Raw genomic sequence first — 27,961 nt, forward strand, 5'->3', positions numbered from 1 at the left:
CTCTCTCTCTCTCTCTCTCTCTCTCCCCCCCACCCCCATTCACCCTCCTCCATGATGGGGAATGGCGAAGAGGAGGAGGTCTGCTGTCACAGAAGGACAACGGCAGCCCAGGAAGAAGAAGACAACGGCTCACCGGGGTGCAGGTCCAGACCCCACCACCGGTTCCGGGATCACTTTTGTGGCCGAACATGATGCTTCTTCGGCGCACATACAGCATAGTCAGCCTGCCGCTGTGCATGCTGGCGGGCTTCAGCGTGCTACTACTGGAGGTGGCGGCGTCCCAGCAGGGGATCCCTCTGTCAGTGTGAGTGACAAGCGATTTTGGCGGGAGAGGTGTACGTCAGAAAAAAAAAATCACAATATACTGTACATGTTGTGGAAGGATTTTCCGAGCATGCAACTGGTCACGTGATGTTGAATAGTATTTTTAACAGCGCGGCCAGGCCGAATTTGTTGGTAGATTAAATAGTGAAACCGAGATGTTGTTGAGGAAATTGTTTAATAAGCAGTTTCTCTGAATGTCGAAGAATTTTGAAGTACTACGAGAAATTAAAGAACGCACGCATGAAATAAAAGGACGCATGATGGGAAAATGGTTGCTTTTATTTACGTTGCTTTTCCTCACTTATGAATATTATTAAAAATTTAGAATTGTTATTGTTTTCTTTTTTCGCTGGTCATTTAAATTGTACACGGACAAAAAGAGCATGAAGATGAATGCAATTTTTTCCCGTTAAAACGAAACGCAATTGTGGAAACATTTAAGAATTTCGTTTTGACGATTTTTTCTCAATCAAGGAGGTTATTTTATTTATTTTTTAAGTCAATTTATTCTAAGAAAATAATGTCGGATGAGGATCTTAATTATTTGAAATCACTCGTGTCATAGTAAAAACTTTATGGAGTGAGTTAAAAAAATAAACTTCAGTTTTCCTCCTTTGAGAATGGCGTACAAAAGTAAATACCGGTATATAACAATTATAATAGCTTAATAATAACAATAAAAATAAAAAGTATACGTGAAGTTAAACGATTTTTTTGTGGAGGGGTGGTTGCGAAAAATATAGTCACTAAAAATAATATTTGTTATATTTTCTAACAAGTAATTGTTGTGTATTTAATCTTATTTCTGATGAACATTCGCGAATGCATGAAATCGTGACAGCAGATTTTTTTCTAACTGTCAGCAATTTATCAAAAGTGAAAGTTCGCACTGCAGCACACGCAGTCGTGTTCCCAATTATGTGAAGATATATTTAGCATCATCATTACTTGTGGAGTGTATGTGTTAAGCAAGTTGAAGGTTGGGGCATGTGCCGTCACCTGATTATTTTCGTGCAAGGGTTGGTGATGCGAGTGGGTGGTGTTTTTTTATTTTATTTATTTTTTTTTGTGGTGGTGGCGGTGAGGGTGGGGGGGAGACATGCAAAAAATGTCAACTACAAATGTAATTTTCTGTTCTGTTTCCCAGATGCTTTTGTTTCCTATTTTGCTTACGTTTTGTCTTCTTTCTGTCAGCGTAAAACTGTGGGCATCAGCTTTTGGTGGAGAGATTAAATCCATTTCTGCCAAATATTCTGGATCCCAGCTGCTGCAAAAGGTACTTATATGATTTTTCAATAGACTTCTCTCCTTTGTCTGTTGATCATACCGTGGCACAGTTGAACACTTTCATGCTGTCGCGCGCACGTGTGCGTGCGTTCTGTGGTCTTGATATGGCCCATTAACCACGGCCCTGATTCCACATCTCTCCTGTCCTCATCCCTCCCATGAACTCCCTGGAGTCAAGAGCCTCAACCTCTTGGATATGGATGTTGACAGAGAAGCAGACTGAACAACAAGTGTGGGGTTGAGGCTGATCATGTCGAAGGTGGAGGGTTGATACGAGGAATTGAGCAGCCATTCAAAAAGGCCCACCCATGCGGTAGACGTAATAACGACTTTTGACCATTTGTGAGCACGAGGTAACTTGTGATGAATGTCAGTCTATATATCTGAGCCTGACAGCTCTGACAGTTTGAGGTGGAAGACGTTGAAGAGGCGAGCGGAGATTCTGAGAGTACTGTACTGTATTATATGCAGAAAAAACTGAATGAAATTTCATCTGTCCACCCTGAAAAAAAATTGTTAAGACTCTCGTGAGTCTTGATTGAGTTGATTATTTTCGCTGTATTTGTGACACAGTATTTTAACCATGCACTGAAAAAGTACCAATATATGTCGTACCTAAAATGTGTTGTCTGAACTAATTTTCTATTCTTCTCCTCCAAAATATTAGAATGTTAATTTATCACATTTTTATCATGTGTAATCGAATTTCAAAACTCATCAGCAAACGATTCTTTTTGAAATCCAATAATAACACAGTTTTTAAAAGAATGTCTACCAGAACTTTCTGGCCGGAGAAGAATTGATACTACAAATCCCACAATGCACCGCACATTTGTTTTTCACCGCCCCTTTTCAGAGCGCTCTTTACGGTGACGTGTTGGTTTGAGTCATGATTAAGATGTAATTTATTAACGGCATAAAATGTTTCACTAAATGTCGGTTTAAAACATACTGTGTATCATTGTTCGTCACAAATGCTTTTATCGCGTATTCTTGTTGTCTAGGCAATGCCAGTTTTCTGAGCTAGCAAATCGCCTTAATAGTCGCTAGTTAATGGGGCTAATTTAGTAATGTTTGTTTTTAAACTTATAAAGTGGAGAGGTTCACTGTAAAAGAAAATCCTCCACCTGGGCCTTTGTTGTCCAGGTTTGTGCAGTAGTTTAACTAGTGGTTACAACAGGTTTATGAAAATTGAAAATTATTTTGTGCCACTGTAACCTCAAGACCATTAGTGTACAATAGTCATTCATTGAATTGAGGTTTGTGCAGGCTAAAAGCATATAATCCAAAATGTTCTGCTTTAAAACTCCTGTTCTAAACACCCTTATGTTAACTTTCCTTGAGTTAGCCCTGTCTTAAATTAGCTGAAGACCTTGAAAACAAATTTTCCAAAAGATAAGAAATATTACAATTTAGTTGTCTTAGTGGCCGACTGTATTTCATTAAACTACACAATGTTGAGATGTATCTGATGTTTTATTCAGCTTTCATATGAGAGGAACAAAATATCCAAGGAGGGATCAATATTAACTCTGGGTTCCTTTGCACGATGTTGTCCTGTTTTCGTTGTTTTTTTTTTTCTTTGTTTTTCAGCTTTTGGTCGCTCCAAATATCCTTACATCCTCACTCTGGCTTTCTACCTCATTCTTTTAGGAATTGTGGGCGATCACAGTGCCACGTCCCGGGAGCAACTCCAGTTCAGAGGCCACGTCTTCCTCGGCAAAAGGCAGTGGCAGGATTAATTCTCGAATCTCTGCTGCATGTCCCGGAGTGTGGGAGGAAGGCGGAACAAGCAGAGTGAATCCACGGAGATATGGCGAAAGCATACAAACGGCATTTCGAAAACGACTCCAAGCGCAAAACCAAGGACCACCTTGTCCTGAGGTGAGGAGATGTTTAAGTAAGCAAATGTTCATTAAAAAAAAAAAAGATCATATAGTGTTATGCCCTGCATATTTTTTCCCTTCTCTTGTGGTGATGTCAGCACTTTGCCTGCGCTCCTGCTCATGGAAGTGTGTCTGGACGCAGTCAGCACAAAGCAGCAAGCTGTGACGAAAGTAAAAGGGTCGTTAGGTACTGATCATTAGATGCTGCTATGGTGAAGTGCGCGTTTTCACTAAGGTCTCAGAAACAGGGGAAACACAGTGCCGCCAGGGCTCACCTCTGAACTTGCCATTGTTTTGATCAATAATCATGATCACTGCTCATTGTTGATGGATGGCGTTTAATCTCATGTTGATGATGGGAGGAGGCATCGCTGTGTGTGCCATGTGCGGGAGGAGGCGACGGGGGGTGGTAGATGGGTGCTGAGGCGAGGAGGACAAGCGTGAAATGAACTGTTCTGCTCCACTGCGAGCCTGCACTCCTCCTTTCAGTAGGTAATTTGTCGCCTCATGTACTAGTGTGTGTGTTTTTGTGTGGGCGTAATCCGCAGTGTGTTTGAATGAGCTACAACCAGCTGCGACTGTGTTTATCTTTTGATAGCATTATTGGAGGTGTGTGTTTGGTGTGCGTATGTGTCTGTCAAGTCAGGGATTATGTCATGTTATATTCTTCTAAGCTTTGGAGGGTGTTCTGTATGAGGGGAGGTCCAGTGGATCTGGCGAAATCGGCATTATTTGAGCTGTAGTTAATTTCCCAGAATCGGCCAGGCTTGACACATTATTATCTTTCTCCTCTGCCCTGACTCATTTCAATTACACTCTTACGATGCATAGCTTTTTGGACGCAGCCCCGCCCCTCCCCGGACACCCAACTTCGCCATCTCCATCCAATCAGACAGAAGGAAGCAGCGTGTGAAGCCTGTGACTACAAACAGATAAAGATGATCAATCATCTTGTGTCGCATTGTGGCTCTTATCAGCCGTTCATCCGAAACTGGCTTCCTGCATCATGCGGAGGGCTTTAATCCTTATTTAAGAAATTCCCCGGATGCAGTTATGACACAGAAAAACAATGACATGCTGTGGATATATAAATATTATTCCTTTTGTGTTTTTTTTTTTTTTGTTCTTGTTTGGCCCAAATGGTCGTCTATTTAAAGAGTTAAAACATGTGGATCTTAGTGGCCCAAAAGAGAGCTTTAACAATTGCTTCTGTTGCCCCTTGTTTATTTCCAGAAGTACAAACCACCAGAAAAATCAGTCAGAGTGGAAGAAATCGATGGTGTGAAGTTGGTGAAAAACCTAGCGGTGAAAATGGAGGAGATGTTCCGCAAAAAGGCAGAAGCCACCAGGGTAAGTAAAGTTATTCCCGGAAAACACTAAACTTTGTTTCTTTAAATGTGTTGCGACATGTGTCAAACACTGAAACAGATGAACGCCTCTCTGGAAATAGGCCACCCCTCTTCTCCCTAAGGAATGAAATAACAGGTGGTGTCACAAGGGGAGCATCTTTATGCTCTCTGTCATAGCCCTCAATATTTCTAAAACAGCACTCACGTCGCTTTTATTTCCTTCCCGATGATTCCCAAGGGAGCCTCAGGAAATTATCCAATATCATTTCGTTTGTATGAAAATAATTATTGAATCATTATACATTTTCTCTCTATTCATTTATCTATGCCAAGAATTTATAGTGACGGACAGCACAATGAAATGCTGTTCTGTTAGTCGGCAGAAGTTACAGTAAACCTCTGTATCCACCTGTTGCCATTAATACAACTGATCAGCAAGGTCTTATAGCCAAGCAGCAAGTGCAAAACTAAACAGACCAAATCAGTGTCATGCTTGCACTTTAGGAAATTGCTGACTGCAATGGAGAGGTAAATCTTCCCTATTGTAGCACAGAAATAACAGCTCTCGGCGTGTCTCGCTCCACCCTTCCACAAACGCCTGGCCATGTCTTCAGTTGTGTAAATAAACTCCGCTGGACATTGTTTGAGGAAATGCAGTGCTATCGCTCATTCCACGACATGACGAGTGGTTTCAAAATTGAAAAAGTAGATTGAGGTTCTGTGTTCACGTTATCAGAGGACTGAGCTGCAGCAGCCTGTCCACGAACTCTGGACAGACGCTTCCGAAGAGGCTGCCGGGACATGATAACGTTTATCTCGGGCTCCCCGTGCCGCAATTCGTCCTGTAAATTACACCCGGAGCAGGCGGCTTAATTTTGTGAACATGAGTGCCTGGGATGTTTCAACATATGGGAGCTATTTCTGAAAACTGAAACAAATCCAAGAAACATTTTGGTAATTATCAAAAAATGGATACTGGAGCTTATAAACTAAAGAGAGCGGTAATGGGAGTAGTTGAAGTTCTGTTTCATGGATTGTTTATAATTTTGTTGCCTTGACACCAACCGCTGATGTGGAATTTCCCATTGAGTTCAATTGAATGCGTGCAGCAAGCCTCAATTGTGTTAATGTAGCAGTTATTTTGACACATGTGATGGATGTTAATTACCTTCGCACTGCATTTTCCTGAAAACACAAAGCCAAGCACATTTGTCGATGGGGGGTTTATTATAAAGGTGTCTGATGCTCGGTGTGCCGCGTGAAATCCTGCACCCAATTCCCCTCCACCCCCTTTCCCCATCAATCACCGCACAGAGCTTCTCCTCTGCTCTGGGCCACTTTTTGTACTAAGGGAAAAACTGTTTGGAAAACTGGTACCCATATATTACCAGCACGTCATTTCACCTCAGTCGCTTCCAAACAACAATAATCAACATCAAATTCCACACAAATTATAGAATATTACATCATCGGTATATCATCTTTTCCCAGATGGAGGAGTGTTTCAATCCAAAGGGCTAAACACTCAAAAAATCATAAGCACACTTTCTGGAATATTTTAATAACTAATCATCATCCAAGTTGTACGTTTCTATGCAGAGGCTGGTGGAGGCTGCAGAAGAGGCACATCATCAACACAAAGATAATCCAGACCTGCAGGTGAGGCTTTTTCCACACAAAATGGAAACCAATAAAACAAAAGAGACGGAATCATTCGCACTGAGTGACTGAGAATAATCATGAGGCCGTGAAGTGGATTAGAGAAGGTGAGGTGACAAGGTAATAGACGCCATAAATCGTTAATTGAGTTGGCACTGTCCTTGGATGTCAGCTTTGATACATCATGCATGATCGTTGAAGGCTGCGGCTCCATGATGTCACAACTCATCAATTAAGGATTCAAGGAAGCAAAAGTTTCATGCCTATAGAAGATGTAAAGCTGACGGGGATTCAGACCAGTTAGCGGGTAGAATCAGACACTTTTCAATTTTCCGTTTATTTGAGGCTATAGAATTTATCCAGCTGATTGTGCCTGGGACATTATAGTGGCACCCATTGCAGGATTTCAAGCTGCATTGAGCTTCCTTAGTCTCTGCAGAGGGAATGCAGTATTTTTGTCGTTCATTAGACCCCCTGCCTCTCTTTCTCTCGCCCCCTCCCCATCTCTTTCTCTCTGTCCAAAGGACAAAGATAAATGGAACTCTTTCTCCGAGAGCGTTGTTTCACGTACATGCCTCCAGATTGGAAACCCACTCGAGCAACAATACACTGAAATAACCGCAGTACTTTAAAGTTAATAGAACCGTTTACAACATTTGAATACGTTTCAGTTGCCTTGTTCCTTCCTGCCTCTGTGCTTTTCTCACAGCCGGAACAAGACAAGCAGCTCACACATTCACACCTCCCTCGTTGAATTAAATATCGCCACGGTTGTAAGTACTTTTTATATGGCCGGAATTGTCGGGAACATTTTTCAATTGACAATAAATTATCCGCCTAACCATATTAAACTGACGTGTTACAACATTTGGGACACCGACACAATCAAAATGAGACCCATGCCTTGATAAAGGTGATAATGCTTAACATTAGTTGCCACTGCAATCAAGTATTGATTGATCAATTACTTCACACTATTTTATGAAATGTGGTTTGCAGTGCTGCGGTGTATCTGAATGAAAAGAACAAGTGATTTCAAGGTATTGGATTCAACTATCACTGTGTTTCAATGTGTCCCTCTTGATGGTGTCAGTCAGCTCCGTGGAGAGACGAGCGGGCTTACAGGCTCCTACCCACCCGGGACACATTACTTCAACGGCGGCAAGGTTTTGGAGGGCAGCTCAACTTTAAAAAAAAAAAAAACCTAGCAAAAACAATTATGGGTTAAACAAAAAAAAAGTTTCGCGCAAACACAACACTAAGATACATTATTAGAGACAGTCACCAGGTTGATGAGACACAAGGGAAGGTGCTGTGTGAGGCTGCGATGACGCACGGCCAACCAGCTCACGCGACAAATCCACTCACGCTCTCACTGGTTGATGTCGTGCTGGGAATCAATCCCGTGCCTTGAATGCATGTATAGTACAGTACAGGCATGTACAAATCCTCTGAATTTTTCAGCATGCAGGCAAACCTTCAAAACCTCTTTCCGCAATATGGCTGTATTTTATTTTTTCTTTAATGAACACAGTATTTTGGAAAAAGCCGCGAAGAACCAAAGACGCAAATCATGAAGCCCAAAGTGACGGGGGGTTACTGTATACTGTTTTCCGATCACGTGTACATTCTCAGTGCATTTTTCAAATAGTCGGTGTTTCTTTTTAGTAGCTGTGAGAATTGAAAATACTGTAAGAGACATAACTTATAAAGGTGCAAGTGATGTGATGTCATGACATTGCTCCTTGTGGCATCATTTCGACACCCTCGCCTTCGCTGACACTGCACATTTTTCACGGCCCATTTCACTGACCGCGATGCGATAAGGCGGCCTTCCTATCTCAGCTGCTGCAAGTCAGGACGCTTGAGGCTTCTGCATTGCCCCCGAGAGGGTTCACCAGTTCAAGGGAGCACACGTCAGGGCTGATGTCTCTTATCATTTGTTTTCGGTGCTGCATCAGCAGATGTATTCACATAATTTTTAGCCTTCTACTTCATTAAAAGAAAAAAAAAACCCAAACCCTTGGGATTTCAACAGACTTACATGATGATGCATAACAATACATGTAAGAACATGGGCCACCAACATGGTTCCCGCGGCGACCATGACAACCCTCAAAAATAGCTCACCAGTGATGGGACATTAGGAATTTCGAGGAATGTCATAGAAGTGATCAATTGAAAATGGGAACTCTTGCAGACATTTGTAGAAATACATTGTTGCATAGTTGTAAGCTTAATAACATGATTCCCATATTTTAAATGTTTTCAGAAAATACACATTAAAATTCTTCAACTGCGAAAAGTCCTCAGTGAGAAAAGTTCTGTTGCCTCCATTCGACGTTTGCAGTTTACAATGACGAGGATGACTGAGAATATATGCATAAATATATATTTTTTAAAAAGACTATTTTTAGCAAGCACATCTGTATTAGTTATTGATATTGTGACAGGAAGTTTCAGTAAAAATGACTACGTTGCTTTAATTGATTTGTGATTATTTGATTTATCTCTATGCGATTGGCTGGCAACCAGGACATGTTTTACCCCACCTACTCCCCAAAGTCAGCAGGGATAAGGTCCAGCACGCCCGCGACCCTCGTGAGGATAAAGCGCTCCAGATAATGGATGCATGGATGTTTTAAAAGAATGTTTCACGTTTTAAAATACGGATTTGAATCAATGAGATACGCGCCTCTATTTGTGGTATGAAAATCCGAATCATTTATCATGCAATAACACTCAAATATTATGTGGAATTACTACACCATACATGTATTTGAATGACAAGAATCAAAGGTGACTGTCTCTCCTGAAAGAAGACTTAACGCCTCGTGATGTAAGCAGACGATGCAGCAAGGCCTAACACGCTGCGCTGGAGAGCAGCTCTCTGCAGTGAGGCCTGCAGCTGACTGCAGTGGTGTAAAAGTCAGCGTAGCATAGCGGCAGTGTCCCATGGCCTGCTATATAGTAATAACCCTCACGCTTAACGGGCCTCTATACAGCAGCTCTGCTGAGGATGCACTATTCCTCTGCGGAAAGCTCCCTCCCTCCCCACCGCAGCTCGTCAGAGAGTCGCTCAGGCGTGGTATGAGCTGTCACGAGCTGCTTGATGGTGATGCCCACATAGAACCCCCCCAACCCCTCCTATGTGCAAAGCCTTAGACTCCATCACCCATCTTTTTCTCCCTTCCCTCCATCCACAATCAGCGCAGGAGGACACAAAAAGGCCACTCAGGCAGGAAGAGGTAGTCTTTCTTCTGAAGTAGCAGCCACTGAAGGACAGGACTGACTAAATGTTTCCCTTTAGGGAAGCAAGACCTTTCCCGGTTGTCACATTTCGATGACAACGCCATGTTAGGACTAGAATTAGATTTCTTTGCCACAACATAAGGAATTCCTTTTCTTCCACATGCATATTGATACATGCATACAGGTGTGTTAAAATTCAGATGTTGTTGATTAGGGAGGCCTTCTGTTTTATTTCAACATCTAAAACCAAAGCGCTTTATATGTCAGTTCTGTGAAACCTTGAAATGTGACCTGTCTGAATACATAAGATGAAATCGTCAAGGTGGTGCAAGATGTGATGCAGTATCGTGTACATGGCTTGCTGCCATCATTTTGAGTGAAAGTTGGTGGCGCCCAAAGTGCGTGTAACATTCTTTCTGTTTCCAAACTCGTCCTCAGTACGAGTACTTCAACGCCGTGTTGATCAACGAAGTGGACGGCGAGGGCAACAACGTGGAGCTGGGCGGAGAGTTCCTCCTCGAGCCAAATGACCACTTCAACAATCTGTCAGTAAACCTCAGTCTCAGCGTTGTGCAGGTGCCCACCAACATGTATAACAAAGGTGAGCCAAAAGGAAGCGCCGGGTGTTTTACCTTGAACTGATGAAATAAGAGGTGGAAATAAGCGCTTCATGTGAAAAATGCCGGAGGCGATCTCAAGCTGACGGCAGGGGGGGGGGATCGATACCAAGTCGGGGGCATAAAGAGAAACGTTAACTCCTGAGCTGCTTGTGTTTGATTGTAATGGAGTCCTCATTAGTCTTGTGTTCACTGCACAAAGGGAGGCTGCCGCCAGCTTGTCCACAGGAGGTGGGGAAGCCATGATTTAGTCCGAGGCATTGTGTATCCTCCGCTGGGCGGTGGGGGGTCAATAGTTACAAAGGTCAAGCGCACACTTGGTTCTGTGAGCAGGATGATTAGTTTCATTACCATGTCATTTACATGACTCTTTTTCTCCCTTCTTTGTATCCCCCTACCCCCCCGGTCTTTTCCTTGATCTCGTCAGATCCGGACATAGTGAACGGAGTCTACTGGTCCGAAGCCCTGAACAAAGTGTTTGTGGACAATTTTGAAAGAGATCCCACTCTCATCTGGCAGTACTTTGGTAGCGCAAAGGGTTTCTTCAGGCAGTACCCTGGTGAGTGGTGTGTGTGGGTGTGTGTGTTTGTGTGTGTGGGAGGGTCTCGAGGGAGCCATCAGGCTTCATTGCAAGAGAAGCATCAGAATAAATGACATCAAATGGCTAAAAGGGTTATTTGGCTAATGTTGTAATTTTACAGACCATCAGAGAGGGTGCGCGCATACTGAGTGTAATTAATTATCATTTGCCATTCAGGGTCTGCAGGCACACCCAGAGGCGGTGGGCTGCCAAGATCCAAAGTGATCAGACCTCAATGATGTGTAACGTGTAGTTGGTTCACAGCAGTGTTGGATCAGAACAATACCGACGAAGTATTACAGACAATGTCTCTGTATGTTTCATAGAAGAACATATTTGTATTTCAATCATGATCTTGCTAGGTGATGGGCATATATCAGTAATTTTTAGTACACTACTTAATAGCAATTTTGTAAGGAAAATTATTGATTTTTTTTCTGTAGGGGTGAAGTGGCATCCAGATGAAAACGGGGTGATAGGCTTCGACTGCCGGAACCGGAAGTGGTACGTTTTCACATTGTTTTACTATCAACCCCAACTGTGTTCAATTTATAAATGTCAGTTGTTTTTTTTGTTTTTTTATCACGACTGCATTCACCACCTATGTCAGGTACATCCAGGCTGCAACTTCACCCAAAGATGTTGTCATCTTAGTAGATGTCAGTGGAAGCATGAAAGGATTGCGACTGACCATCGCCAGACAAACAGTCTCCTCAATTTTAGACACACTGGGAGATGATGACTTTTTTAACATTATTGCCGTAAGTGACGCCACATACAATACAGTTTTTGTGCGTGTTCGTGTGACTCATGATTGTGTTTGCAGTATAATCAGAACATTCATTACGTGGAGCCTTGTTTGAATAGCACGCTGGTGCGGGCAGACAGAACCAATAAAGATGTGAGTTCCGGCCAAGGTCATGATTATATAATAGTTGAGAGATGTTTTAAAGTGTTTTCCTTATTGTCTTCTGCCAGCATTTTCGTGAGCATCTGGACAAGCTGTTTGCCAAAGGGATTGGACTCCTGGGGCAGGCATTGACTGAAGCGTTCACAATCCTGAGTGATGTGAGTTTTATGTAGTGAGCCTCTTTACATCAACCCACTACTAATGTCACTTTCATTAAGATTCGGTTAATACACTTACCATTACATAACATACAAAACATATTTTGTTGTTTTACTTGAAAACTTATAGCCATATACAGGATGTGAAAGCTTTGAGATCTGGCCTGCCATGCAATGTAAAAACAAATAAAACTCGAATTTTTACATTTTTTTTTTATTAGAGGACTTTATATTGGGATCATTTTTCATTATGTCTGCTCCCACATAAAAAAAAATCGTCTGATGGGGGAGAAAAGGTTTCCCACCCCTGCTGTGCAGTGTACACCTTATCTGCCATGCCCCATTTTTTTTTTTTTAGTTTCGTGTCAGAGATTCACTTGAAAGCAATCCTAAATTGCTTGTAAAAAATATCATACCGTACTGCCGGATGAGCATAAAAAAATAATCAAAGTGTTATTGCACATTACTGTAGGATTGCTTTGGACATGGTTTGTGAAAATACGCCAGTGCTATCCCATCCAATGTGAAATGTGATTAATGGCTCTAATTAATGGCAATGATTCATATCGTGCCTGATTGGAAGAAAAAAAGCGGATAAGGGCAGGAGCCACGCCACATGCTTTTTATCTCGCCGCTTTCAGGCGACTACCAGTGTGGCTGAGGCACCGAAGTCTTTACCGCCGCCAATTGTCAGATTAATTAGAGTTGTGCAATGGATATGATAATCAGGTGGGCAGCGCACAACTGCTGCACTGCTCACTGTTGACACTCCAGTAGAGATATCAGAGTCATGTTGAGGGAGAGTTCGTAGTCAACATAGCACAAAAACTATAGACATGTGTGTTTGGTAAACAGGAGGAAAAAAATACACAAATAAATTCATGCTAATTTTAATCAGCTCTGTCAGAGAAATAGACGTTTAAAAAATGTCTTATGATGGTAGTTGGCACTGGTGTGACTCTGCACTGCAACATACGGAGAAATGTTAAATTACGAACCATTGTACTGCTGTTGGCAGAGTGAACAAATTGATCTCTAGCGAGTAGATTTCAGGAGTGATGAACAGCTACTCTGTAACTGTCATGATATTGATTGCATCAATAACTGATAATGTTGTTAGGAGCATATTTAGTTACACATTCGCTTACTGCTCATATACATTTGTAACAATACAGAACACTGTACTGAATGTATTTTTAAATAAATATTTTTTGAAAGAAAAAAAGCGAAACCAGTTTTTACAGGGGTGCATCTGACAAAAAAAAAAACATGTTGCAGCTGTGTGTGCGTGTACGTGTGCGCGTGCGTGTGCGTGTGTGTGTGTGGTTGTATTCAGGTTTGAATGGCAAATAATGTATCTGCTGCTGCAGTGCCTGCTTCAAGTCATACATCTAGTGCAGAAATTGTTTCCGCAGTTTGACTTGTTTTCCGAACAAGAAGGTCATGCACTAACATTGTTTTTTATTGTTTTAGTACAATTCAATGATTGCATTTGGAATAACGTATGAATGTGTAGCAGTGTAATTTCTGGGGCCCTCAGCTTGTGTGGCCGTTCCGCAGTTACAGGTCAATAAGCAACTTAATTACAGCAGTGCATCTTTCACAGAATTCATAATTAAGAGCAGCGCTCTCCTTCGGTGTGTTAACTAGCGCGTTAACTGTATTTTATTGACTGATGACTCCACAGCTGCCATCGCTACAACATTTACAGTTTGGCGTTTGGCTGCCTCTGTTTTTTTTTTAATGTGTAACGAACAACACTGATAAGATTTGTTTCTGTTTTTACTGCAGTTCAATCAGACTGGCCATGGAAGTGTGTGCAACCAGGCCATAATGCTTGTGACGGACGGGGCAACTGAAATGTATGATGATGTTTTTGAGAAGTACAACTGGCCAGAAAGAAAGGTGAAACCCCTCGCACATCTGCTCCACATGGAATCTGATTTGCAGCGTCATATTTTTTCCGACATTTATTTTTGCTCAGAACACGGGGCGATTCTCGGATCAGAGGTTAAGGGGTGCTGCAAAGGGCAGGGTGGGGTTTGAATGATGAGGAGAAAGAGATTGTAATTGTAACATATAAATATATCATACACATTTTGAGAATACTTCTAAAAATGGGCGACACACACCAATGCTCAGCACATTTCTTCCAACAAAGATGAGTTTCGTTTTTAATACAACACGCCATGTGGAGCTCAACTTTTGACATCTACGGAATTGGTTTTTACATCAATTTCATACATAGCTCTCAAGTGAAATACGAATCAATATGATGTTTTTCAACCTGGCGGTGCATTGGAGAGCAGTGTTATTCCCTTGAGGAATAAAATATGTGAAATTAACTGCTTTCAAGGGCACTGCAGCTCATTCTCCAAGGCTCTGGTCGCCGCCCCCCAATAACGTTTCTACCCAGATTCCACATTGGGTTTAATGAAATGAAATTGTTTGCTATGCGATTCACAGAGCAATAAAAACAGCAGCTTGGGGGCTTTTCTTCACTCCTGTCAAGCATATGTGTGTTGGCAGTGTTTGGCAGCATGCGTGGTAGTATGAGGCAGGGTATCCCACACCCCCCTTCACACACCCTCGGGGCTTTTATTCGGTGACCATTCGGTTTTCTATAAGCTTTATGCTTAGCAAAGCATCTGGGACCAATGAGCCATGCAGGCATTGGCAATGTCACACAGTGTGCTTTAAAAGGACAGTGGAACGTGCACTCATGCTCAGTACCTGAGAACAAAAAAAAGGGTGTTGAAATGCATGATGGGCTAAATGATAGCAATTACAACTTCGTTTAAAAAAAATAAAAAATCAAGGATGAATTTGACCAGGTAAAAATCATGAGTTAAACAGAAATAAAGATAAGAATAAGATGCCTAAAATTTCATCTTATGGTTTAAAAAAAAAAAAAATTACACAATTTGCATCACTTTTTCTTAATCAACTTTATAACTGTTTCCTGTGCCCAGGTACGTATATTCCCCTACCTGATTGGACGGGAGTCTGCCTTTGCCGATAACCTGAAATGGATGGCGTGCGCCAACAAAGGTTTGACTTCTTGACACTAACCAACAAAAATTGGAGGAGGCAATTCTGCAGTTTTTATGGAAGGATGAATTCAACATAGAATATGTGGATAAGAGTGTGTGTGTGTGTGTGTGTGTGTGTGTGTGTGTGTGTGTGTGTGTGTGTGTGTGTGTGTGTGTGTGTGTGTGCGCGCAACTTAATTACAGCAGTGCATCTTTCACAGAATTCATAATTAAGAGCAGCGCTCTCCTTCGGTGTGTTAACTAGCGCGTTAACTGTATTTTATTGACTGATGACTCCACAGCTGCCATCGCTACAACATTTACAGTTTGGCGTTTGGCTGCCTCTGTTTTTTTTTTAATGTGTAACGAACAACACTGATAAGATTTGTTTCTGTTTTTACTGCAGTTCAATCAGACTGGCCATGGAAGTGTGTGCAACCAGGCCATAATGCTTGTGACGGACGGGGCAACTGAAATGTATGATGATGTTTTTGAGAAGTACAACTGGCCAGAAAGAAAGGTGAAACCCCTCGCACATCTGCTCCACATGGAATCTGATTTGCAGCGTCATATTTTTTCCGACATTTATTTTTGCTCAGAACACGGGGCGATTCTCGGATCAGAGGTTAAGGGGTGCTGCAAAGGGCAGGGTGGGGTTTGAATGATGAGGAGAAAGAGATTGTAATTGTAACATATAAATATATCATACACATTTTGAGAATACTTCTAAAAATGGGCGACACACACCAATGCTCAGCACATTTCTTCCAACAAAGATGAGTTTCGTTTTTAATACAACACGCCATGTGGAGCTCAACTTTTGACATCTACGGAATTGGTTTTTACATCAATTTCATACATAGCTCTCAAGTGAAATACGAATCAATATGATGTTTTTCAACCTGGCGGTGCATTGGAGAGCAGTGTTATTCCCTTGAGGAATAAAATATGTGAAATTAACTGCTTTCAAGGGCACTGCAGCTCATTCTCCAAGGCTCTGGTCGCCGCCCCCCAATAACGTTTCTACCCAGATTCCACATTGGGTTTAATGAAATGAAATTGTTTGCTATGCGATTCACAGAGCAATAAAAACAGCAGCTTGGGGGCTTTTCTTCACTCCTGTCAAGCATATGTGTGTTGGCAGTGTTTGGCAGCATGCGTGGTAGTATGAGGCAGGGTATCCCACACCCCCCTTCACACACCCTCGGGGCTTTTATTCGGTGACCATTCGGTTTTCTATAAGCTTTATGCTTAGCAAAGCATCTGGGACCAATGAGCCATGCAGGCATTGGCAATGTCACACAGTGTGCTTTAAAAGGACAGTGGAACGTGCACTCATGCTCAGTACCTGAGAACAAAAAAAAGGGTGTTGAAATGCATGATGGGCTAAATGATAGCAATTACAACTTCGTTTAAAAAAAATAAAAAATCAAGGATGAATTTGACCAGGTAAAAATCATGAGTTAAACAGAAATAAAGATAAGAATAAGATGCCTAAAATTTCATCTTATGGTTTAAAAAAAAAAAAAATTACACAATTTGCATCACTTTTTCTTAATCAACTTTATAACTGTTTCCTGTGCCCAGGTACGTATATTCCCCTACCTGATTGGACGGGAGTCTGCCTTTGCCGATAACCTGAAATGGATGGCGTGCGCCAACAAAGGTTTGACTTCTTGACACTAACCAACAAAAATTGGAGGAGGCAATTCTGCAGTTTTTATGGAAGGATGAATTCAACATAGAATATGTGGATAAGAGTGTGTGTGTGTGTGTGTGTGTGTGTGTGTGTGTGTGTGTGTGTGTGTGTGTGTGTGTGTGTGTGCGCGCGCGCACCGACCCTTTCTGCCAAGAGGCAATGAAGTGGCACTTGGAGGGGGTCAGAGGTCAATCTGCTCTAATCCCTCTTCCTGTCAGAGTGTCTCCCTCCTCACTGCTCACCGCTGATGATTCCCACGTGTCGACACCCTCTGGTCACCAAAGTCATTGTCAAAAAATAAATAAATAAATTGTCATGATTCCAAAAGGGAGGGGGGGGTAACAAAAGCCCGAGCTCCCTTCCCACTTTGCAATGACCCAACTTCTCAAGTGTAAGGAACGCACTAAATTAAATGCCACCTGTGTTGAGTCGGTTAATCCAGGCATATGATGAACCAATTTGTCTTTTCTTCCTTCATATTTACTTCTCTTGTGACATTTTTTGGTGTGTTTTTATTCCAGGATATTTCAGTCAGATTTCCACGTTAGCAGATGTTCAAGAGAACGTGATGAGGTATCTGCATGTCATGAGTCGCCCCAAGGTTATCGACCATGAACATGACACCGTGTGGACCGAGGCTTACGTGGACAGTGCAGTAAGTACACCTCTTAAATTCTTGTTTGTTTGCCTTAGTGTGCAATAAGAAAGATGTTCACATAAGAAAAATAAAGACAGTACAATTGCGAATAGTGTATTAAATTTTATAACTTAAATTAAGTGAGCTTTCCCTTGTAAAGTATTTTGTTGTTGTTGTTGTTTTTCATTAAAATAGAGTTAAAATCAACTCATATTTGTGGGTACTATTTAGTGCTATCAATTCATAATTGTATGGTAACACCTGTGCATATTACGGCATTTATGTGAAATGAACTAGAAATTGGAGGTAAACTTTGCTCAGTCTGTGATTTTAAATGTAGCCAAATTCAAGTGTTTGCAGTTAAAAGGTAGTTTCAATAGGTTTTTCTTTTAGCTTTAGTCTAGTTTACACCATTATTGTGGGTGACACTTTTTACAGATATAAAATAGAGCCTACGTGTACAACTGACACTTTATTTTACCATTTAGATAATAAATCTAAGTTTGGATTTGACATGGTCAAAATGATTCACTTTTCATTTTTTATAGATGTTGTTTACAGCGTTGGAAAAGTACTTTGTCCTACTGAAATATTAAACTCATTCTATACTTTAGATACCGCTCAGGAACTGTAATTGCGCACATGTTTGTCATTTGTTACATGTTATGTCGCTGGAGTGATTCTTCATTAGGAGCTTCATTAAGTTGTGAGGATTTCCCTCTCAACGCACAGCTGCGTTCACAGTCAGTGTAAAACGCGCAAACATCAATTCATGTAACACTTTGTCTGTGTCCTTTCCCTCTCAACAGCTTTCCCAGGCACACAAGGTAAATATAACGGTATACAGTTCTCCCTTATCATCAGGTACAGCCAAATGAAGTGTTCATGCATCATTTATTTAACAATTTACTTCTACACATGACTGGAAGTGTAAAGAAAAGGACGTAGGATTAAACCCGAAAAACCCATGAGCAAGAGAAATTGTACAAAATGCCGTTTTTTGAGACTTTTTACGCATCCACGCTTTGCTATTTCATGGAAAGTTTGCCATCAGCATTCAGAGCACCAGAGAAGTGTTCACTGTACTCACACCTACTGTATTTGAGCATGGGGACCATACGCACAAACAGACAGGTAGGTGTTGGGCAAAGCGGAATGCGTATGCTCCTTTTTCACTGGCTGGGACAGACCATTCATCATTGTGTGGACCGTTGCATTTTATCTGCGAAAGCGCATAATAAAAATGATATTGGAGGAGAGTCGCCTGTGAGCGTATGTGTGCATGTGTGTGTGTGTGTGTGTTGCCCAAAGCATCCTAGTTTCCACTTCCAGTGAGTGTAGTGATGAATCTTCAGTGCCACCATTCTTCATTTTGTCACATGAGCTGGTAGGTGTCGCACGTTACAGCTCGTTTGCTTCATGCCATTGCGCATGCACAAATAAGCACAAACCACACACACGCTCGCAGCTCAAGAATTAGACTGACTTTTTTGGGGGGGGGGTCAGTCTTCATCTTGCAGTAGCTGTTATCCTGCTCCTCTTGTCTGAAAACAGGAGCGTGGCGATTCGTCTCTTAACATCTTTTGAAGTCCGCAATTAAACAGCTTGCGCCGGGAATCAAGTGAAATCTATTTTCTTTGCCTCGGTGCAGTGAGATTTTATGCGTTCCCCTCATAGCCGGCATTGCCTGCTTATTTGCGAGCTCTGCGGCGACTACGGCACTCTGGGGAACCTCTCTGAAGTTTTGAGTCGTGTACTTTACAGGGTGAAAAAAAAATACAACTAGAATGGCACTCAGTACAGCCCCGTACCAAAGTCTAAACTTTTGACTCACCTTCATAGATATCGACCTCCTCCTGCATATGCCAAAGTGTCATTTGAATTTCTTGATAATTTTGTTTGACAGAGAAGCGAAGTGCAAATGCTGTGATTGGCAAAGAAAGTGCAAATGTCGGGAGTTCCTCACACCAAATCTTCCCAATCATTCGTCAGAAGTTCCTTTTGTTCTTTTTTTTTTCAGTTAAATGACAAAGCGGGCCCAAGTCTGATGACAACAGTCGCCATGCCTGTCTTCAGTACTAAGAACGAGACGGTGAGTGAGTGTTTGTGCATCTGTCTCTACTCGCCGCTGTCTCAACACGTGTGTCGGATGCCCTCATGCAGAAGAATCAGGGTATTCTGTTGGGGGTCGTCGGAACAGACATCCCTCTGCAGGAGCTGATGAAGCTCATTCCCAAACATATGGTACAAGCATCTACAGTCAAACAAAATGGATTCCAATGCTCGTCAAAAGCTGACGATTAATCATATATGTCATCTCTTTTCTAGTTAGGGATCCACGGGTATGCGTTTGCCATCACAAACAATGGCTACATCCTGACGCATCCGGACCTGAGGCCTTTGGTAAGGGCGTTCGCAAAACCATGTCACAAATTTGCCTGACGTGACCCTCCTTGTTTTTTTTTTGTTTTTGTTTTTTTTTTTTTTGTATACGTAGCCTCCGTTGGCGAGGGCACACCGAGACAAATGTGTAATGTGGTCAGCGGGAGGCTGAATGAGCATGTACGATCTGTAATCCCCACCTTTTCCTTTGATGTATGCATGCAGGGATAAAGGCCACTCATAGGGCTGGCTGGCCTGAGGTTTCCAGAGGTAACTTAACACTCACTGGCAGAGACCACAGCCGCTCGCCCGGGGGGGACCGACGGGCCCTCCGGAGCTCTGGCTTTGCTAGTGGATCTGTGTGTGCCAGTGTTAGTGCTATTCCTCGCTGTGCAACTTGGTGTTTGTGTCCGTGTGTTTGTCTCCGCTCTTTCTTGGTGTCTCTCTGTGGCTCCAAACTGTGCCGTGATCGTTGTCATTGACTGTTTGTTTCTTGTGCACTGACTGATGATGTTCAGTCACAGGATTTGACACGCACCATTTAATGCATTCATGTCGCGTTATTTCGCCGTGAATTCCCTATCAGTCATATTAATTATTTTTCATTTACCTGACAGTGTTAATTTCACAGATGATGTGTTCAATAATTAACCACCTCAAGGGCTGTGTCGGGGTTTCATACGTAGCGATCCGTATTCAATTCACCAGTGAATCACAAATGACATTTGATCATGTGTATTATCAGTTCATCTTTTGACAACAAGGCTGCAGCTCCATCCATGTGAACACATTTTTCCTCACTGCAAAAGAAACGGATCCTGAATTGTGTTCATTGTGTTCCTCTGTGCAGTATCAGGAGGGTCAGAAAAGGAGAAAGCCCAACTACAGCAGCGTGGATCTCTCTGAGGTGGAGTGGGAGGACAAAGACGACATTGTACGACAGCTTTTGATTTACGGGCGGGGAAGCAATGCTCTCGGTGATTACATCCGAAAGGTTTCTCAGTCTGCCACGCTGTGTGCTTTATCTTGAAGCTACGCAACGCCATGGTGAACAGGAGGACGGGGACCTTCTCCATGGAGGTGAAGAAGACGGTTGATAGAGGGGTGAGCCAGCGGATGAATTATGAGTCGTCCCCCCCCTCCCCATATCAGATCAAAGCTCTTCCTTAATGAATCTCAACCTGTATCTGTTGTTCCAGCGGCGTGTATTGAAGATGCACAATGACTATTACTACACCGATATCAAAGGGACTCCATTCAGGTGGGGCGGGGGTTTCATTTTCCTCTCCAGTGACTTCATTTCAGCTCTAATCTCAAACCGTTAACAGACTGAGATCAATTTACGTGTGTGTGTGTGTGTGTGTGTGTGTGTGTTGTCGGCAGTGTTGGAGTAGCCCTCTCGAGAGGCCACGGCAAGTTTTTCTTCAGAGGAAACGTGTCAGTTGAAAAAGGTAAAAAGGATTAGAAATTTCTTACATGACAAGTTCATAACGCTCGGTTTACTATTTTGGTTCCAGTTTTGTCGTGTTCGAGAAAAACTGCACTGCATCATAGGGAGGTTGATATCATGTTGCGGTTGCTTTCTTGGCTACAGGAGAAGAGTGAAAACTATTCGCACAAACTCCCCATAATGACGCATTTAATTTTTATTGTTTAAGTTAAGCAGTGCTAACGCAGCTGAAGCGTGACTGACTTTTGTTTTTCAGGGCTCCGTGATCTGGAACAGCCAGATGTCGCCCTGGCAGATGAATGGTAATGTAATGCATGGTTTGGGGAAGTGGGCATCCATGCGTTATGTAGGTTATGCCTCTTTGTTCACGAGGTATGTCGAAGGCCGTGATGTAACATGTCTCCGTTTCGGACTGAAGGACGTACTGCAACACCGAGGAGCAGCATGAGCACCGTCATCTGACTCAGATTCAAGCTATCAAGCTCTTCATGACGGGTCGCAGGCCAAACCTCAAGTGTAAGAAATAGACTTCATCATAGTTATAAACCGCTAATAGTTTAGGAGGTGAACAATGTAACTGTCTGTACATTTATACCAAACTGCGTTTGCAGGTGACCGAGAGCTGATCAAGGAAGTGTTATTTGATGCTGTTGTCACTGCTCCGCTCGAGGCCTACTGGACTGGACTGGCTCTCAACAAATCAGAGTAAGAATTCTTTTGTCTAGTCAGAAATATGCAGACATGCTGGAATGGAGGGAAAAAAAACATCCAGATTGTGACCAGGTTTCTGCATCTGTGCTCATATGGAAGGGGGTATTTTGGCCTTAGGCATTGCGGTAAAGTGAACTTGTACATCTGTGACGGCACCATGAGGGCTGTGAGGTACATACAGGTTGGAGCGCAACATATGTTGCCATACGGATGACAGACAGCTTTTAACTTTTTGCAGCGAGATGATGCTAAGCTGCATCATACACGTGCTGCTCTTTTTATGTACTGTGTACTGCAGTGTTTCCGCTAAGCTGCGCGCATGGGCAATTGACAGTAAAATAGCATTTTAAAAAAAGCATTGATAGAGTCATGGTAGGCCTGGAGAATTTAATGACATCCAATATCAATTATTTGGCCTTTTCAATAATAATGCCTTTTTTTTCCCTAACCTACCATATGCTTAAATGGACATGTCTCCAACAATGATATATGATAAAATATACAGTATCTCTTTAGTTGGATCTCATTCGTTGGTGTGGTTGTATTTAATGCCCTGCAGATTCTGTAATTTGTGTCTAATCAGCAGCTAATAATGCGAGTACGTGACGCTGTGCCTCTCCTCTGGAAAAAAAACACAACCAGGAACTCGGACAAAGGAGTCGAGATCGCCTTCCTGGGCACGCGCACTGGCCTGTCAAGAACCAACCTGTTTGTGGCTGCAGATCAGCTCTCCAATCGGTGAGTGTCACTGCTCGGTATGACACACATCGCTGTTTGCAGCATGAGGCAAGACGCTGATGGATTTTGATCAATGTCATCCTCTGCTCATCGTCGTCTCAGTCAGTTGTGTGTGCATCCTCAGAGATTTCCTGACAGCGGAAGACAAGGAGGGCGTGTTTAACGCAGATCACTTTCCTCTGTGGTACAAGCGAGCGGCGGAGCAAGTCCCAGGCACATTTGTTTACTCCATCCCCTTCAGCACAGGTAGGCTCCACCCAAACAGAAAGAAGCTCCAGTGTGTCAAACTGTGTTCTTCCTCACGCTCCTGCATTTTGTTCTACGTACCATTTTCCGACAATATGTGAGTGTCATTGTGCAGGAATTAAGAACAGATCAGACATTTCCATCCTTGATCTAAAAATAATAATAATAATAATAATAATAAAATCTTTATAGGTTGTTACTTGATCAGTGCATCAGCTGTCCACTTTCTGCATCATCTGTCCCCATCACAGTCACAGGTGAAATGAGACCGTTCTAAGTTGAGGCTTGTGTGAGAGGTGGGGTACACCCCGGACTGGTTGTCAGTCAGTCGCAGGGCATGTACAGTATAGACAAACATTCACACTCAGACTTCAAACCTATCGGCACTTTGGATCATTCAATTCATGTAAAATGCTTGTTTTTATAATGCGGGTAGAAAAGACCCAGGGATTCATACCAAGAACCGTTAGGCAGAAGTGCCAACCACTTGTTCCACAATGTTGTCCTCCATCTTTATTGAAATTCATTTTGAACATCCAGTACAAAAGCAAAAAAAAAAACCTTCCTATCTCTTCACAATTACCTAGGATAAATTATTACAGTCTAAAATGTATACACATATACAGGTACAGGCCCAAAGTTAAATATACACATTTGTCACCGATAAGCATTTGTGCATACATTTATACCTCGATTTACTTTTTTACCTACAACCTGTTTGTTCAGTCACATTGTTGTTTCAGAATGGCCAAACTCACCTGGTTAGCAATGATCTCATACTTGGGCCGTCAAACTGTGCAATGCGGCTGTGGAAATGGCGCCATCTAGTGGAGAAAATAAAACTTCTGTTAATCTGTGCGATCGTTACAGTACTGTAATATGTATTCATTGTCCTTCACCTCCTTCCCAGCTTTGGAGAATAAAAGTGTTGTTTTGGCAAGCACAGCAATCCAGCTCCTTGACGACAGAAAATCACCAATCGTCGCAGGTAATGATCATTTCCCATGTCATCAGTGACATCATGTGATCTTTTTTTTGAGGTGGGGGGGTGGTGGGGTAGAGCGGTGAAAAATGCTGGAACTCGATTTTTGTATTCAGCTGTGGGGCTTCAGATGAAGCTCGAGTTCTTTCAGAGGAAGTTTTGGACCGCCTGTAGACAGGTACTTGAACAAACTACAGTCTCTGTTCATGTACTCATTTGGTTCCCCCAAACCTTTTTTGAGCCATGGCATGTACTGTATTTTACATTTGAAAAATCTCATGGTGCACCACCAAAGCAAAAATCTGACAAAAAAAATATAATTTAAAATATATATTCCTCATGGGTTGATTTAGTGTTTAACATTTGAAGGGGGCCATGACCTAATCTGTTGTATGAATGGCATTATGTGGAGACACGTCCTAATCAAACGTTTCTTCTGCCATCTAGTGGAAGAAGATTTCATTTTTGGCCCTGTCACATTGCAGATAGATGAACAAAGATTCATTATGTGTTGTAAAATAAATAATTGTCAGACCTGTGTTCCACCCGATGATCGTGTGCTGTGACGAAGTGTTTGCGAATTACTGCACTCATTATATGTGTCCTGTGAATCTCTGTTGTGTGCTCAGTGTACAGCTCTGGATGGAAAATGCAGCATAAGCTGCGAAAGCGAGGTAAGAAGAATCACCCCAATCTGATACAGACGAAGTCTTGCCCGATTTGCTGAAAGAGTCTCTTTTGGCAGGACATCAACTGCTACCTCATTGACAACAACGGCTTCATTCTTGTCACGGAGGAGCTATCTCAGGTACCGTTTGAAAAGTAGCTCACTGGTCATCACATGGTCCGAGCACAACTCAGCAGTCAAACACAAAACTGATGACATCCACAAGTGCTGAACCAAAAAAATATAAGAAATCGCTCGCGGTATATCACGGTGAACTTCGACATAACTGCGATCTCCAGATCTTGTTACTTCTGCTTATACTCAGCGAGGTTCAGCTGTACTTGTGCAATTCCTTATTTGTGGACTGTGAAACCCGTCTCCCAGACAGGGCTCTTCTTTGGCGAGGTGGAAAGTGCCGTCATGAACAAACTCCTCCAAATGGGCTCGTTCAAAAGGTCTCACGCCTAAACTAGCATGAATCGCATCGCGTATGTTTGATGCTGTGGCGTAAAATGTATGCCGCGGTTGCACTGTAACTTCTTCGCTTATATGGCTGCAGGATCACCCTCTACGACTACCAGGCCCTCTGCAGAGAGTACGCCGGGAGTAGCGACAGTGCCCGCACTTTGTCGGATGTAAGCGCGATATGGAAAATGAAACAAGTCCGTATAAAGAAGTTACGTATTCACTGCGAGGACTTGATCATGATGTTTTTGTCTTGCAGCCTTTCAGTGTTGTCAAGTGGATCCTGACCGAACTTGTCATGTAAGGATTAAATATAGAATGTGTCCTCAAAAGCTCCTTTAGTGAAGAATTCTCAGCGGGAACACTGAGCACGGGCACGATATCAAGTTGTAAGATGGACCCGGGGTTGCCTTTAAGTGAAGAGATGGCGCAATACGCTCAGTGGCCACAACATTAGGTACACCTGCACAATCAGAAGAGATCAATTTGAGATAGAAACGAATCAATTTAAGACTTATTTGAATGTTCACATATGTTGTCCCTCAAATGTACGTACAGAAGTTTAAAAGGGTAAAAAAAAAATTCTATTTGTAAAAGCTGAATATTTGATGGACTGTAGCTCGTGAAGTATATTTCATTCAAATGTGCAGGTGTAAAAGCTGTGGCCGCTGATCATCTGCATCAGTCATAACCCAAGACACGTGTTCAGAACAAAATATGCTAACGTATGTTCAACATATAAAAGGTACGCTTGTGTTTTTCTTTTCAGTTTTCTGCTGGAATTCAACCTGTACAGCTGGTGGAATGTCGATCTTTCGGTCAAAGGTACCAATAGCTAATTGATTGTCTAAATCTTGGCTACAATTAGGTACCCCAACTTTGATTCCCTTAATCCGCTGCTGGAAAGAGGGGCAGCATATCAGAACAAGAACTTTTTTTTTTCCACTCTAATTGACATCGCGTTGCTCCTTTTGGTGTGCACGTCTCGGCGAATTTGGGACAGCATAATATGCAGCATGCAGATATGCAGTACATGGAAACAATAACAATTCCTCAGGAAGCTTCCGTAATATTAATTGGTTATCAGAGACGATAAATATATGCCAGCTCATATTGCTTTCTGTTTTTCCATGTTGCTCCACCAAGTGTGTTTCAATATCCATCGCTTAATATAAAAACCTGTCGCAGTGTCAACACAGTATTGAACTCCAGCTTAACTATAAACCATCATTGCGTTTTTATATATTATTGTATGTTAATGAAAATAGATGTAAGTGATTCAGATTATGGATACAATATTGCGAGTGATTGTGTGCGTATCTCTGATGTTCAGTTCTTTGTGCTCTGTGACAGCTCAGAGATCTCGGGGTAAGGCCACGATGGTGCCATGTGACACAGAATACCCCGCCTTTGTCTCAGAACGCACCATTAAAGAGACCACCGGAAACATGGAATGTGACGGCTGCGTCAGGTACCACACTCCTATCTTGATCGTAATCATAATGACTCAAATGATCCACCGCTATGCCGCTGTTCTTGGCACGGGTACTATATGCTGTGTATGATATCATGTCTCGGGGCTGCAGATCCTTTGTCATACAGCAGATCCCCAGCAGCAATCTCTTCATGGTTGTCGTGGACAACACGTGCGACTGCAGCAATACTCCACCAGTGACGATGGATCCCGTTGAGATCATGTATATCCTTTCCAACCCCACACATGTGGAGAACTTTGCTTGTGAGCATGAACACACACAATATATTGCGATCGCGATTATTTTTCCTCTTCACGTACATTTTTCTACCCAACTTAAGCAAAAAAAAATATTTTAGTCATTTAGCTACTTCAATTAGACTTGGCAACTAACTTATGAAGACAACAGATAATAATAAAAAAAGATAATAATTTACTGACCAACCGAAATGCATTTTTTTTTCCACATACTGCAGCGACTGCAGTTTCAAAATGGCATTTTACCACATTGTGACATCGATTTCAGTTTGATTCATTGTTCAACTTCCAATACATTGTAACCTTGACTACGTTGAACATAACGAATCCCTGAAGTGTGACAGACTGAAATTTCAGAAAGACAGAAAGAAGCCGGAATCATGTCATCCTTTCCATCCTGAGGTATTTTTATGCCACATGAAAGGCAAAATAGATCATACAGCTCCCGTATTGGGTCTTAAGACAACTGTGATGGCGTACCTCATACAATGTCATATGTTTCATGTTTTACTCAGGAAAATGCCATGGAGTGCGGTTCGGCTTCACGTCTCTGCAGTCCTCTCACAGTATCTTTGCTCCTCTTCATAGCAGCGAGTGTCAGCAGGTGACCATCAGCAGCAGATGTTTGCAGCACCCCCGAAAGGATTTAACAACAAAAGACCTAAAAAAAAAAAAAAACACGTAGGAAACAAGGCCAATCACAAATAATTTCTTTGCATTTCTGCAGGAAGCGCTTTCGTGAGAACAACATTGTAACTCACACTGAGATGTGTCCATGCAGCAAACTTGTAGGCGGTATATTGGCAAGTACAGTATTTCTAGATTATGCCACAAAGAGTTCACTATGGTGATACAAGTTATTTGTGCAATGGACAAATTTGTCTTTGCTGTGACAACTTTTGCTGTATGTAATAAAGAATGCAGAACAGATCAGAAAGTAGTTTGGGCAACAGGTTGCTGAAACACTCCTTATCATATATATTTTTCCTCATACTATATATTTTACTTTTATCCATGTGGAACATGTAAAAATATCAACAAGAAATAAGAGCACTTTAACTTGCTTTATTCTGCCATTTTGTCATAGTCAGACACACTGCAGATGCATGTTTTAACAGTGTGCTCAAAGAATGTTAAATGAATATCTTAAGTCTGATAAAAACGATCATGAATAAAGACATATTTTTTTTCTCGACAA

The 27,961-nt window shown here is 42.1% G+C and overlaps 1 protein-coding gene across 3 annotated transcripts; it reads left to right on the forward strand.

Annotated features, from left to right (window-relative positions):
• The first annotated feature begins 83 nt into the window (after positions 1-83).
• On the forward strand, positions 84-27,961 carry cacna2d3 (calcium channel, voltage dependent, alpha2/delta subunit 3). Of its 3 annotated transcripts, XM_019880773.1 has the most exons (39): positions 85-304; positions 1,519-1,600; positions 3,265-3,495; positions 4,731-4,847; positions 6,446-6,505; positions 10,196-10,358; positions 10,802-10,933; positions 11,398-11,458; positions 11,565-11,715; positions 11,781-11,855; positions 11,933-12,022; positions 13,814-13,927; positions 14,995-15,073; positions 17,275-17,408; positions 18,200-18,217; positions 19,411-19,482; positions 19,554-19,634; positions 19,719-19,793; positions 20,623-20,706; positions 20,805-20,876; positions 20,972-21,033; positions 21,156-21,223; positions 21,479-21,524; positions 21,641-21,738; positions 21,834-21,927; positions 22,576-22,671; positions 22,796-22,917; positions 23,828-23,905; positions 24,016-24,077; positions 24,529-24,573; positions 24,645-24,707; positions 24,951-25,021; positions 25,126-25,201; positions 25,291-25,331; positions 25,801-25,856; positions 26,385-26,502; positions 26,618-26,730; positions 27,083-27,165; positions 27,279-27,961. In XM_019880773.1, exons 1-39 carry the CDS (start codon positions 189-191, stop codon positions 27,369-27,371), a joined length of 3,492 nt encoding a protein of 1,163 aa, XP_019736332.1. In that variant the 5' UTR covers positions 85-188; the 3' UTR covers positions 27,372-27,961. The 3 variants fall into 3 exon arrangements, 2 of the variants coding, with proteins under 2 accessions (XP_019736332.1, XP_019736333.1); XM_019880774.1 differs by lacking the exons at positions 85-304; positions 1,519-1,600; positions 3,265-3,495 and adding an exon at positions 3,930-3,985; XR_002169551.1 differs by lacking the exons at positions 24,951-25,021; positions 26,385-26,502; positions 26,618-26,730; positions 27,083-27,165; positions 27,279-27,961 and having other exon boundaries at positions 84-304.

Source organism: Hippocampus comes, unplaced genomic scaffold (genome assembly GCF_001891065.2).
Source record: "Hippocampus comes isolate QL1 unplaced genomic scaffold, H_comes_QL1_v1.1 scaffold68, whole genome shotgun sequence".
Lineage (NCBI taxonomy): Eukaryota > Metazoa > Chordata > Actinopteri > Syngnathiformes > Syngnathidae > Hippocampus > Hippocampus comes.

Bases quoted from the DNA above. Each gene is read 5' to 3' on its own strand.
- cacna2d3 (XM_019880773.1), top strand. From the start codon at position 189: ATGATGCTTCTTCGGCGCACATACAGCATAGTCAGCCTGCCGCTGTGC. The intron at 20,707-20,804 runs GTACGACAGCTT...TTTATCTTGAAG, and splicing joins GGGAGGACAAAGACGACATT to CTACGCAACGCCATGGTGAA. The intron at 25,332-25,800 runs GTAAGGATTAAA...TTTTCTTTTCAG, and splicing joins ATCCTGACCGAACTTGTCAT to TTTTCTGCTGGAATTCAACC.